This window comes from Phalacrocorax carbo, chromosome 22, assembly GCF_963921805.1.
Source record: "Phalacrocorax carbo chromosome 22, bPhaCar2.1, whole genome shotgun sequence".
In the NCBI taxonomy this organism is placed as follows: domain Eukaryota; kingdom Metazoa; phylum Chordata; class Aves; order Suliformes; family Phalacrocoracidae; genus Phalacrocorax; species Phalacrocorax carbo.
The window spans coordinates 2,268,626-2,281,312 of record NC_087534.1 but is presented as its reverse complement, the minus strand read 5'-3'; the positions used below and the strand labels follow the sequence as shown (position 1 = coordinate 2,281,312).

The window sequence follows — 12,687 nt, the reverse complement described above, 5'->3', positions numbered from 1 at the left end:
CTGAAGGGTCTCCTCTCCCCTAGCGCTCCCCGTGCGCTCGTGAGCTTCTGCAGCCCTTTCCTGTCCCACTGCATGAGCCCAGCTGGAACCCACCACCAACAGAGTGAAATCGCAGGTTTAAAACGGGAGAGAAATGAAGAATGAGAGCTCTCACTGTCCACCGTGCACGTGATCTCCTCGTTCGCAGCAGGCAGATGAAGCTGGCACGTTTTATTATGTTGGAGAGGTCAGAAAATGGAGTTTCTGTCCCGAGAGAATCCCCTTGTTCCTCCATTTCTTTTCATACATAGTACAATTTATGCAATATTTAGCAGAGCAGAAATCCCAAAAATGAGTGATTCAGAAATATCAAAACATGTTACTTCAATAAGATTGAAACGTTTCTCCTGATGAATGTTTAAGTAAAATCACTTCCACATTAGAATAATAAAAGTCAAAACTAAACAAGAACATCTAAATCAAGTGTTTTGACATTATTTAAATGAAACAAGTTGAAACGAATCTTTCAAAACTTCTCCATCAAATATTATATCATGCAGGTAAGATTTTGACAAACCAGCATTTTCTAAGAGAAAACGTTTCACCAGAAATTTTTCACCAGCTATTTATGCTATTTGTCTTCTGGCGGCGGGTGGGGAAAGCGGGTCCCTTGGCTGAGCGCAGAGGCAGCCCACACTTCCAGAGTGACTACGGAGAGCAGGAGCCGCAGCCCGCGGGGGCAGGAGCTGGCGCGGGGAGGCCGCTCTCAGTCTCGGCTGCACGGAAACGCCGCAGGCATCCCGAATTCAGGCCGCTCTTTTCCTGGGGTTCCATAGGAATTTCTGCTCCTGCCTGACTCAGCTCTAGAGGAAAATGAGCATTTTGGAGCTGCAAGCAAGCACTGCCCTAGCAAAGCGCCAGTTCCTGATAAAATATCCACGAGACGTGGGATCTGTGAGCACTTAGAGGCCATACCTGAGGAAATCACACAGCTGTTGCTTCCAGGCAGAAAAGACCCTCAACAAGACATTTAACCACATGCACACTATTTTGTACATATATTAACTTTCCTTAAGCTATTGAAAGCTAATAGGGTGAGCTATGTATCCGAAGGAACCAGGTCCAGGGAGTTTCTACTCCTTAGTTCTTTTTGTTGATTCCAACAATGAGGAGAAAAGGATCTAAAGAGGAAACACGATGAGGAGGACGGGAGAAGCTAAGAAGGAAAGGCCTTTTCTGTGTGTCTTTGCCACCTCCCTCCCATCTAAACCACCGCTGCAGCGCAAATACAGAAACTGAATCTAGCAGGCTCATTACAACCATGTGGCATAACATCAAATCCCTCCCGCCAGGGCTTATACGAGACTTAAATACAAGTAACGTGACCCTGAGAGCAGTTCAGGTCAACACATCATAAGCTAAAAGCCCTCATGTCTGTTGGTTCAGCAGTATTTCAGCACTAGCGTTTCATGGCATGAGTCGATACATTTAATGGAAAAGCAGAGTAGCAAAGACATAAACACTAAGTTTTCTGAAGACTTCCACCATCAGCAATATTGGGGGGTTAGGTAACATAGAACCTAAAAAAATAATAATTTAAAAAACACAAACCAACCAACCAACCCAAAAAACACCCCAACCAAAGAAAGAAAAAACCCAAGGAAAAAAAGAACCCACATAATCAATGAAAACTACCTGAGAGCATTTCGCTAGACAGAAATCAAAGACGCTGCTCCGTGCCAGGGAGCTTCAAAAGCTAACTCGGAACAACAGCGGCATCAGAACTAGTTTTCGATAGGTGTATTTTTGCCCAAGTCTCCAAGAATCAGGCAACTTAAGATGTTATTGTTTGTTCTCAGTTTGACGTACACCTTTAGGTGCAGCTCACATGCAGGCCTCTCTATGTAGAGTTCTGTATTTACATATAACATACATGTAAGCACAGATGTGGAAACCCAGCAAGCTCATCCGACCAAACACCTTGAGCAGCACTGATTTGATTAAAACCAGAAAGGTCAGCGGAGGAAATCTTCACGCTCCAGCCCTGCAGAGCTCCTAAGCCTCTTAGCACCATGGGGCTAAATTTCAGCTCTACAGCTAAGCCCTCCAGAGCCAAACACTTAGTCAGCATTTCAACAACAATAAATATTGTTTAATCATCCCCTGCCTGCATCATGCTGGTAGTTCAGAACATAGACCTTAGTCAGCTCTGCCCAAAGTAACCCAATTCCAACAGAAATCCAAACCGGATTAGAGTGTGTCTATAAATCTAGTTTTAATTTTAAAGTACAACTTTGTATTAAAAAGATATAGATATAAGACTAAATTAAAAACTAGCGTAGTTCTATTTTTTTCCACGATTTAGTATTTCTGTCTCTTACTACAGAATTTTATACTATTGTGTTATTTTTATACCATTACTTGTAATAAGCTCAAGCTCATCAGTAACAGAAACATGTTTTTTCCCAGAGCTCCCATGCGAGAAGGACCGAGCACCATTGGGCAACATACTGCAGGATTGCAGATGAGACTGTGGGAGTCTGAATCCTCTCCAGTGAACCCTAAATTTCTCAAGAAGTTTTGAAAACATTACCTGGAAGAAGTACTTGTACCCAGCTGTTCTGAGGGGTTGACCTGGGAACTCTCAAAGAGCCATTTCTATGGCTGTGGAAGGCATCAGCGCTAAGGGAAGGGACTCTCAGAAGTAGTCATCTGAGATTAAAGGGAAGAAGGGAGGAGATAAGACCCAGGACCCCAGGAGGCTGTAAGCCCTCTCACAAGTCAAGCACTAGATTGCAGTATCAATCAGCTCGCTACAGTTGTGAGAAAGAAAAGACTTTTCCAGCAAAGTGGAGCTTAATACAAATTTCTTCCGACAAGCACTGGAAGCCCCAAAACATTGTTCACTATTATGAAAGAATGTCTGTTTAAAAGGATAAAAGTGGCTGCAGTTGAGACACTGGAGATTTAGAAGTAATCTTCATGAACATTAATGAGCGAGATCCTCAGCTGGTAAAGACCGACACAGCTTAATTGAAAATCAATGCTGTCACACTGATTTACACCCGCCGAGCGTTTGTTCCAAATGCATCCAATCTCGCAGTGCAGCTGTGGGAAACCCTCAGCCCAGACCCCTCGTGTTTGTGTACCCTTCCCGGCGCAAATACGCGTTCCTTCTACTCACAAGTGAAGCAGAACCACCTGCTTGGCTCCCCCTCCTCAGGAACCCTACGTTAAGAACCCGGTGGCACGTTGCCCTCCTCAGCACGCGCCTCCCAACAGGTCCTCAAATCTCTGCATCACTAAAGCTCTTTGGCGCAACTGCTTCAGCCCTAGCAACAGGTTTTATGGTTGCGTTACACTTAAAATGTACACTAAAACTTAAACGTTTTAGGATAGATGGCTATTTAAACATACTCTGTAAGCAATACTCTGCCCTTCTATTAGGCATATTTTTGGTCTTGACTTTATAGAGCTCCATTAGCTGTAATTTTCCCCTTGCAATTAGGAAGAAGTGTGCCCATAAAACTGATACTGAAACTTGTTAGTAAGTTGCATATAATTTCATAACATGTTTGGCAAGTGCTAATTGCCTCTTACTTAAATGTCTCTTGCTTTGTAACTCAAAGCATTTGCAAAAACTAAAGGAGTTTTATGGAGCTGAACCTCAGGATAGCGCCAGCATGGACCTTGGGCACAGGCTGCATTTCCGTGTTCCGGCACAAATCCATTTTGCGAGGGCGGTAAGCTGCTGTACAAAATCTGCACAGATGCCTAGAAAAAGACTAAAAGATTTAAACGATAGGCAGAGAGTAGCCTCTACTCCTCATTCCTGCAAAGGACAGACACTCCCCAGGGAAGGGTCCCTCCTTTAAGGCTCAGCAGGGGACAGCAGAGCCAGACACTCCCTCCTTCTTCTTCTCTAGGAGGTTCTGGACATAGAAAAGGACAGTAAAAGAGGCAGCAGCTGTGCAGGTAAAGCTGATGTGTGGGGAGAGGAGAAGCACATTTGACATTGGAAACTCCATACAACAAGACACCAAAGCATGAGTGATAACAGTGATCCCCAAACCGACTGGAGAGGTCAGAGGGAGCAAGAGCAGCTCAGCCTTGCTATAGATCAAGCTACCAATAACACTGAAGCGAGTCAGAGGAGGAAAAAGTCAAGCCCCTTATAGGTCCAAAGTTCACAGAAGATGAACAACAGCATAAGGAAGTCCCTATATCAAGTGCTTTGCAACTTTATGTGCTATGCTATAGGGTAAACATAAGATTTATCAAGAGACTGAAAGAATATGTCCACATGCCCTTTGGCTGAGAGGAACAAACCAGACAGGATCTCCAAGCAGAGCAGGAGCGCGCCCTCGGCCACCCGCAGCCGGCAGGTAGGGGTGCGGCAGCACGCTCTGCCAGGCTGCCAGGAATCAGCCCCACACAAAGGCAGCGGGTGCCAGCCGCCACAGCTGCCCCAGAGAGCAAGCTTTCACGCTGGGACAGGCACAGCCACTAAGACTGAGAGAGTACCATTAAGATGCTCCCGAGACAACCAGGCTGGGTTTGCTTTCTCCTTCTTTCAAGTCCATTATCTCTTACCTGTGTCCCTCTAATGATTCTTCTGCTGACCTGGTCCTGCCATCCTGTAAAGACTCCAGCACAGTGACCCCGTCCCCTCTTCAAGGCACTGCTCGGGCTGCCTGGACATGCTGGCACTGAGCCCAACTAGGTTTTCTGGTAGGTCAGGTCCCTTCAGGCTCCTAACTGCTGTTACTTCAGCATCGATCAGCAGCACTACCATGGGCAGGTCCTGGCCTGAACACAGCGTGACACGTCCCTGAAACACGGTAAGTCCCAGGGAAACACTTAAAAATGAATGAGCACCAATGTGCATTTCTGGCCCTTGAAAGAAACAGATTTAAACATTTCTACTGGTGTCTGTGGAAGCTGCTGGTACTCGGACGTTTCAGGAGCAGCCCCCACGTCTAGGTGAAGGTTTGTGTGCCTACTTTTAGGCATCAGAGCTGAAAGAGTAAGCCATCCCTGGCATCAGCAGGTCACAGAGAGAACTGAAAGGCATTCAAGGGCTTTGAGAAGAGATTCAAGATGACAACAATACCAAAGAGAGGCTGGCATCTAAGTGGGAGTGCTCTTGCACGTCAGCGCTGCCGGCTGCGCGACGGACCCAAGCTCCCGCCCCGCCGCCGGGAGGACAGAGCGCGCGTCCTGCGGGGCAGCGCTGCAGAGGAAGCCAAGGACCCCGCGCGGTCACGCCCGATGCGGGGGCACACAGGATGGAGAGCGCTGGAAAAATCTGGAACCAGCTCAAACCAGGAATCTAAGAGAAGTTTCAGCTAGCGTCACCAGGCACTTAGAGGAGTTAGAAGGCATACTTTTCCATCACACTTTAACTTTGCGAATACCTATGACAACAGTAAACACAGAAGCTTGTGACAGAGTTCAGCATTCGCATCCTAATGCATTTCATGGGTTTCTTTTGAAAAATCCCAGCACTAACTTCTATTTCATTTGCAATACTCCTGACTAGTCCAAGTTTGAAGTAGTTGACACTAATCTTCTAGAACCACCAATTACTTGATCTCATATTCTCCTGCAGACACAATCTGTTGTCATCAGCTGAAATTCAACCAACCCTTTTCCAACAAAGCAGATGAAATGGCAATAAAACATTACCCACCCTGGCTGCTTTCATGGAAAAGAAATCACGAAAGCTGTTCTTACTGGAGCAAAGCTTCAGTTTTAAGAAAAAAAAAAAACCTGCAGAGCTTCAATATATTTAGAGAAGCTTCTTTCTCTCTTCTCTCCCAGTCAACTGCACCCATCTCATCCCTGAACCTTTTAAAACAGGTAAAATCTGAGAGACAGCTGGATTACCTTCATATGTTGCTTTGAATCCCAGCAAGTTGCTGACACTGTCTGTCTGGAAGAGGAGCCACATCTGGTGGTGCGTGCTAACAATGAGATCGGGGACTGTGGTGCCTGTCAAGCTGCAAAAATAAATAAGAACATGTAAATAGCCTGTATGTCTTCCCACGCTTATTTTCCCACCAAAGTAAAGGCCACATATACCTTTGCATGAGCAGAAAATAACAAGGGAGATGCCAACACAATTAAGAATAACCCCGAAACAGAACACTGTCCAAAATCCTGATAGGTTTTCAAGACTGACGAGCCTCTTGGTGTGTTTCTGCAGGCTGTCTGAACAGTGGGCCTTCTCCCATAGTTGAGGGCCTGCAAGTTATTAGCATCGCCACTATAATAATTACAATTTAGTACCGTTATTATATCATCTTACCCAGCATCAACAGTGATCATCTCCTTTCTCACTGAAGCAAAAAGAATTCCCTGAACCCACACCGGTGACTGAGCCCTCTCAACTGCCTTTAGAGGTATTTTCTAGTATTACAAAAATTGACTTTCAACACATTCTCTGCTACATTTCCATCCTGACAGAGAAGTTTCCACAAGGATCTCAAAAAAAAAAAAACCCAAACCAAACCCTGGAAGACAAAGCACAAGCCTCAAATCTGCTGGATGCCCTGTGAGCCCTTGAAAAGTGCTGCTAATCCAGGCAGCACGGGATGATCAGGACATTGCCTTCCCTTCAAGGATACTCCTAGGAGGGCTGAAGAGATTTAGAAAAATGTCAGCAATATATCCCTATTAATGAGCCGTGCGTGGCTCATTCAGCCTTTGGGATTAATCACCTCATTGTGGTTCAAACACAGCTTTAGGGATTTATCCCCCACCCACACAAGCACCAGTGCAGGCAGGCACACACGCAAATGCCTGCTTCGAGCACAGCTCCCTCCCTTCCCTCTGCTTCTGAAAACAGAGTAACAGCGCGTGGGAAGGGATCATTACTACGGGAGTGAGTGTTATGTTGCCTCTCTTACTGGCAGTGTTTAATGTTGGTATACTATTTCTGCCAAGGTATCATCTGTGATAAATTTATAAATTACCTTAAGTGCAACTGCTGCAAGTGGATAGGTGTTTTGGTTTTGGGTATTTTTCTTTCCCTGTAGTGTTTGCTTAAATCTAAAAACATACATATGTATAGATCTGGCTTCTGCCTGGCACCGTTCTCAAGTACAATAGCAGCACCTGAAAGACTTCTTGATAAAATCGATCCCTGAGCTCTCAAGGCAGAATTACTGCAAACCAATACTGCAAGGGAACAAACCCGACGGCATCCTGGGAATAAACGTAACCTGCAACCTCCAGGCGTAATCGCTGCAATTCCCAGCTCCCCGGGCAAGTGGAGGCAGCGTGGCGGATCTGCCAATTACCGGTCGGTTAGAGTGAAGCCAAATGACTGCTTGAAGGGTTGTGCTACTTGTTCTACTTGCTTGACATTCTTAACACCGGCTGCCTGCTGAGTGCGGGCTCTTTCCACCAGCCTTACAGGTATCGAACATGAACGGGACCAACGTGGCCGTACAAACCCCCCTCCCCACCCAGCGACGTTCACCCGTCCCATCCGCACCAGGGACGACTCTCACACCCGACACCAGTCACCGCTCAAGCTTCGGCTGTGGAGCCTGGAGCGTGTTTTTCCCTGAAATCACATTCACGTCTCCCAAGCCCATCAAAGCTCTCCCAGTTCTGCCCCCACCTTCGCTCTGTTATTGCTTTGACCTGCATCAGAAATTTTATTGATCCCAGGGTGCTGGTAAATTAAGAAGTAATCTTGTTTCAATGACTGTTTTGCATCCAGAGAGTTTGATGGGGAGTGCAGAAGAAGTGCTATTCTTCTCAAGTTATTTAAGCAGCAGACAGGCAGGAACGAGGAACAAACCAAGAGAAAAACCTTCAGAAAAGGGCGCTTCAAAGGTTTTTGCATGCTTTCCCATTCCACTTTAACAAGCCGGATGATTGATTTGGGTGCTTGTTACTTTAGGGAATAAAATCCTCTCTACAAGTCAGAAAGCTCAGCCTAACAATCTGTTATGTTCTCCGAGATGCATTTTACAGGGATGTGAGTGAGACTGGAAACAAATGGTCCTCCGTACCTCAGTTTGGGATAACGCCTGCTGCTATGCAAGTTGATTCAAACGTGTTTCTTGATTTCAAAGGCTGCAGGACTGAGGTCCTCTTGATAGCCAAGAATAAATGAAGAGTAGTTAAGAAAATTGGAACTCCTCTCTTTGACAGGGTTAGGTTTCTGCATGTTGATTCCTCAAAAAAAACCTACAGCTTGTATCCAAAGGAAATCCCTGGTACGCGAGTTCAGCTGACAGGAGGTGAGAGGGCAGCGACTGCCGAGAGAAGCTCTCTGTGGACTTTCAACCACATTCATTACAAATGGAGTATTTCTGTGGTCTTCACACCTCTTTCACATTTCATTAGTTATCAACTTATCCTCCCAGATTAAAAATAAAAGTAAATATATAAAAATAAATTTAAAAAATTGAAGGTTCTCCTGCACTGGGCGAAGATACCACACACTGCCCCTTGTGCAGACGGTCTCAGACATCTCAAATTTGCATTAGCGAAGAGTTGAGTAGCTAATACAGAGGGAGAAAACGTGGAATGATTAAGATCCAATCTAGGAAATTCTTCATGGGCTTTAGGCAAACAAAAAGGGATGGAAAGAAAAATCATTTCAGCAGGTTTTTACAAACTACTCCCCTGGCAGTAATTTGCACATTCTGACCGATCAGCTGTGAAATGTTCTGTGACCCTTTTAATTACAAACACTTTTGCAATAATCAGACTTTACATTTATATGCATTGCAGGTTAGAGTTCCCGACCTAAGTGTCACCAGCGTTCATGTTCTGAAAAGGAATGTATAGGAAAATGAATCTCAGAGAAAGAGAGATTTGGGAAAGGCAAGCAAACTTTAAAATAAGTGAAAATGGAGTAGGAGGCTGATTCATGTCTCTTCGTGAAAAACAAACGAAGAGGAGGAATTTAAAAACACAATATGAAATACTCCCTACCAGTTGGAGCGAGTACAACAGCTTTGCGAGAGCAGCTTTTGGAGGGTTGTTTGCTCCTATACATTTTTTATTACATAGAAAAGAAGGGAGTCTTTCAAGTTCAGACACTAAAGCTGGATGTTGGTGGCCCTGGTTCATCACTTCAAATGTTCCTTCCAAAGTCACGGTGACTTTTCCCTGCTTCTGCTCCAGTACCCGGCCTCGCAAGTGCCCTCAAGACATTTGAGACTTCGACAAGCACCACTGGCTAACCTCTTCACCCAGAGACAAACGATACCCCATCGCAGCAAGAAGCCGCGCTTTCAGAAGCCATCAGGACCCGAACACATTCATGGGGCGTGTCTGAGCTCTCGAGTACGGAGCAAAACACCCGTGGGAGCCCAAAGCTGACCTGAAGCCAGAAGCTCAGGTGAGCAGCACACCTTTGCCTTAGCACAGCGCTACGCACCACTCTCGGTTTGCGCTGCTTTCAGACTCTCCCCGCCCCCTGCGCGCACCCTGGCACGGCTGTACCAGGTAACCTTGTGCCCGCAGCACTGACCTGCACTGCTCAGCGCAGACGTGCCGACAGCGAGAGCCTTTTCCTGAAGCACTCAAATGTATCCCGCCCTGAGCTCTCCAACAGTTCTCTGAATTTTGGATTTCCACAAAGATACGAAGTGTTTTACTTTAACGATTCAGAGAAGCTATAGCAGAATCATTGGTCCTTCAGTAAAGTGGATTTGAATGATACACAATTATCACAATTACATTTGAATGATACACAAACTGATTTCTCACTGACCCTTCAGAAACGGAACAGAGAGGCTTTACTGGAGGAAAGGTAAACATAAACCATTAACATCAGCAGGTTAACGAGAATAAACAGCCTTTTGAAATGTGATCAAGGCTCACTCTTTTTCAACCGTGGCATTTTTTAGAGCCTATTGTAAAAGATCCTGCCTTACCCCTATGCTACGCAGGGATCCACCTCCACTACTACCACTTCCTCAGCATGGTGCCGATTCAGGGTGGAGCGCACTGCGTACGTAAAACTAAAATTCAGAGAGACATGGAGGCTGAAAGGGAGAAAAAACCGCCCTGTGTTGAGCGCACTGACTGCCACCCTCCACCAAAGCTCCGAGGTCCTGGCGCACGCTTTCCTCAGAGCAGCCAAGAGAGCTCTCCCCATCCTCAAAACTGACTAAAAACCAGCGGACACCAGAAAGTGATGCTCAGTCTTCACGTGTTCCAAAAACAATAGACTGACAGCACAGCACTTCTTTGTTCTAAAAACTGGCAGCATCAGAGATTTCATCTCTTCCTTCAGCACAGCCGGACTGGCCCTGCACTGGTCCACTGGCCCTTTCTTCATTATTAAAATTGAAAAAACCCAACCCAACCCAACCAAACCCCAAAACAACCCCAAACAACCAACACCCCCCACCCCCAACATATTTAGGTGGGAAACACTGATGTAGGAAGGCCTGGAAGGACAGCAAGACTATCTACAATGTTTCTGCTACTGAAGAAACCTCCACAGCACATGGTATCTGCAGACTAAAGGGTACGACTTGAGCGCGACCAGTTCTCAGCCTTGAAGCAGCACGTGTCGTCATTCACACAAATGCACATGGGGTGTGAAACACTCAGGGTGTCACTCAAAGATAGTGGATTTAGAGCCACTTTGCGCCATTAAAATCGACTGCACAAGACCACCAGCACAGGAGGGAGAAGTCCAAGCAGTTCCCAGTTTCTGCCTGGTTTGCATTTACTCTTCTAGCCCAGCTTTAATCCTGTTCACTCAGCTCTCCGGACAGCCTCAGCCTCCCTCTACGGGGCCCTGAAAAAGGCAGCTCAAGAGAAGCAAAGCAAAAAGGTAACAGCCTTTCTGTCAGCTGAAGCCTAAGAAAATGTGATGAGAGAAGAAACCACCCAGAACAGCCAGCTCCACCAAAAGGACAGAGAGCGTGTAAACCACCCAGGGAGGTACAGCGAGCGGACTGGGACTCCTTCATCCAAACGCATCGGCTACATCTCGTAAGGCAAAACTCAGGAGTGGATTTCTCACGGGGACAAAGGACATGCTACTTACACGTAAAGCACAGTTTTCTGGTCTCCGACTTGTCCTCCATCACCCACTGTCAGAGTGTCATATCCTCTTTCTAGTTCAAATTCTTCAAAGGTGAGTTTGATAACCTGGCAAAGATGCAGCATGTTAATATGAATCAACTGCCAAGGCAGCCAGCAGATCCTCTTGTCTCATGTATTTATCTGTTTGCCTATCGAGGAGCAATTTATAAGAGCGTTAATATCTTCAGGACATCACCAAAGGTGACCGTCCTCGCTTTTTATAGCACTGTAGCAATCCTTGCCAGACAGATTGAGCTCTTACTGAAATTACCTCTCAGATATTTCTGCTTTATCTATTGATTTTCTAGATGACTTTATTGATAAAGACACGTGTGTTGGGATTTCAGCACGCTTTTTTCCCACCAGGTACTGCTACTGTTTCTTTCATAAACCTGAGATTACGGTGACGGATTTGAATGTGCATATAGGCAGCGTGTTTGTCACACACCGTGCAAGCGGAGAGTCTGTCTTTTGCTCTGTGTTGCTCAGAAAGTTCCCCTGGTTTTCAGACGCTTCTGTCAGACCAAGAAAGTCTTTAGGTGAATTACTGCTGGGGTAGCTCAAGGAAATTGTCTCAAGGTGTCTGCAAACACCATCATCGTAGCCTCTGTCCACAGCTGTTTGTTTCCTGTGTTTTCTCTCCTGCTCTATCCTAACCTTCCACCTCCACTCGATTTATGGAGCCTCCACGTACCATTTAGGAGCAGAGGCCCCACAGAAGTCAGGAGGTTTGTGTTCCAAGTCTCTTGGCTGCTTTTGAAATCTATTATGCTCAAATAACTGAAAATTACAATGTGACTTAGGAGACAAAGGCCTTAATCCCTCCTCGGACAGTGCAAGGAAACAGAAGAGAGCTCCATTTACAGAAATGCTTTACACCTAAAACACCGGGGCAGGGGGATCAACAGGAACTTTGTTTCTTGGAGCTTTTTAACTGATCACATTTGGGAAAGCATGTAAACGCTTGAACGCATTCAGATCTTTGTACGTGTGCCTGTAACTATATTACATTTCCTAAATTTTAACAGACTAAATGACTCAATTTGGTTTCACGCTACTTTTGCTGTTGCACACAACATGGAGGTTATCAAAAGCGACTAACGAGAAGGACCTACATGTGCACCACGGACCACAGGCACGTGATGCCACCCTATGCCTCTAGCCTGGGGCAAGCGAGCAAAGCACAGGGAAACCAAAATCTTTGTCTTGCAATTTCTTGCCTATTATGAAAGCAGCATCTCCCCTAACCACTTGAGCATGTGTGCAATCACGGGGATAAAAGCCCCAAAGTTAAAACCAAAAGCAATAATTAACCGTGTTAGGTTAAATGGGAGCACGCCTCCACAGTCTCCTCAAGGCTGGTATGGACTCCCTAGGAAGCTGACAACATTTTTCCATCAAAAGTCACCCAATTTCAACCCCTTAAGAAAACACTGGTAAGTCAGACATCGAACGCCTTGAGTGTTCTTTGAAAAAAAAAAAAAAAAAAAAAAGGTGGTCTGTGTATATATACTCCAGACTGAACTGTTGTGTGTTACCGGCTTCTACATATAAATGTAATTAATACTTTTCAAATGCCCAGAAAAGCAAATTTGGTATTTTAGCCGTGACATTCTGAAAATAGGGTATCACCCAAAA

General features: G+C 45.6%; 1 protein-coding gene across 1 annotated transcript in view; it reads right to left on the bottom strand.

Moving 5' to 3' along the window:
• Positions 1 to 12,687, bottom strand: part of CSMD2 (CUB and Sushi multiple domains 2) — a 358,465-nt gene that overhangs the window by 135,427 nt on the left and 210,351 nt on the right. Inside the window, exons 12-13 of the mRNA XM_064471428.1 lie at positions 11,012 to 11,115; positions 5,869 to 5,981 (exon numbers count right to left, since the gene is read on the bottom strand). Of these exons, the coding sequence (XP_064327498.1) occupies positions 5,869 to 5,981; positions 11,012 to 11,115 (217 nt within the window). The remainder of the gene's footprint in view (positions 1 to 5,868; positions 5,982 to 11,011; positions 11,116 to 12,687) is intronic.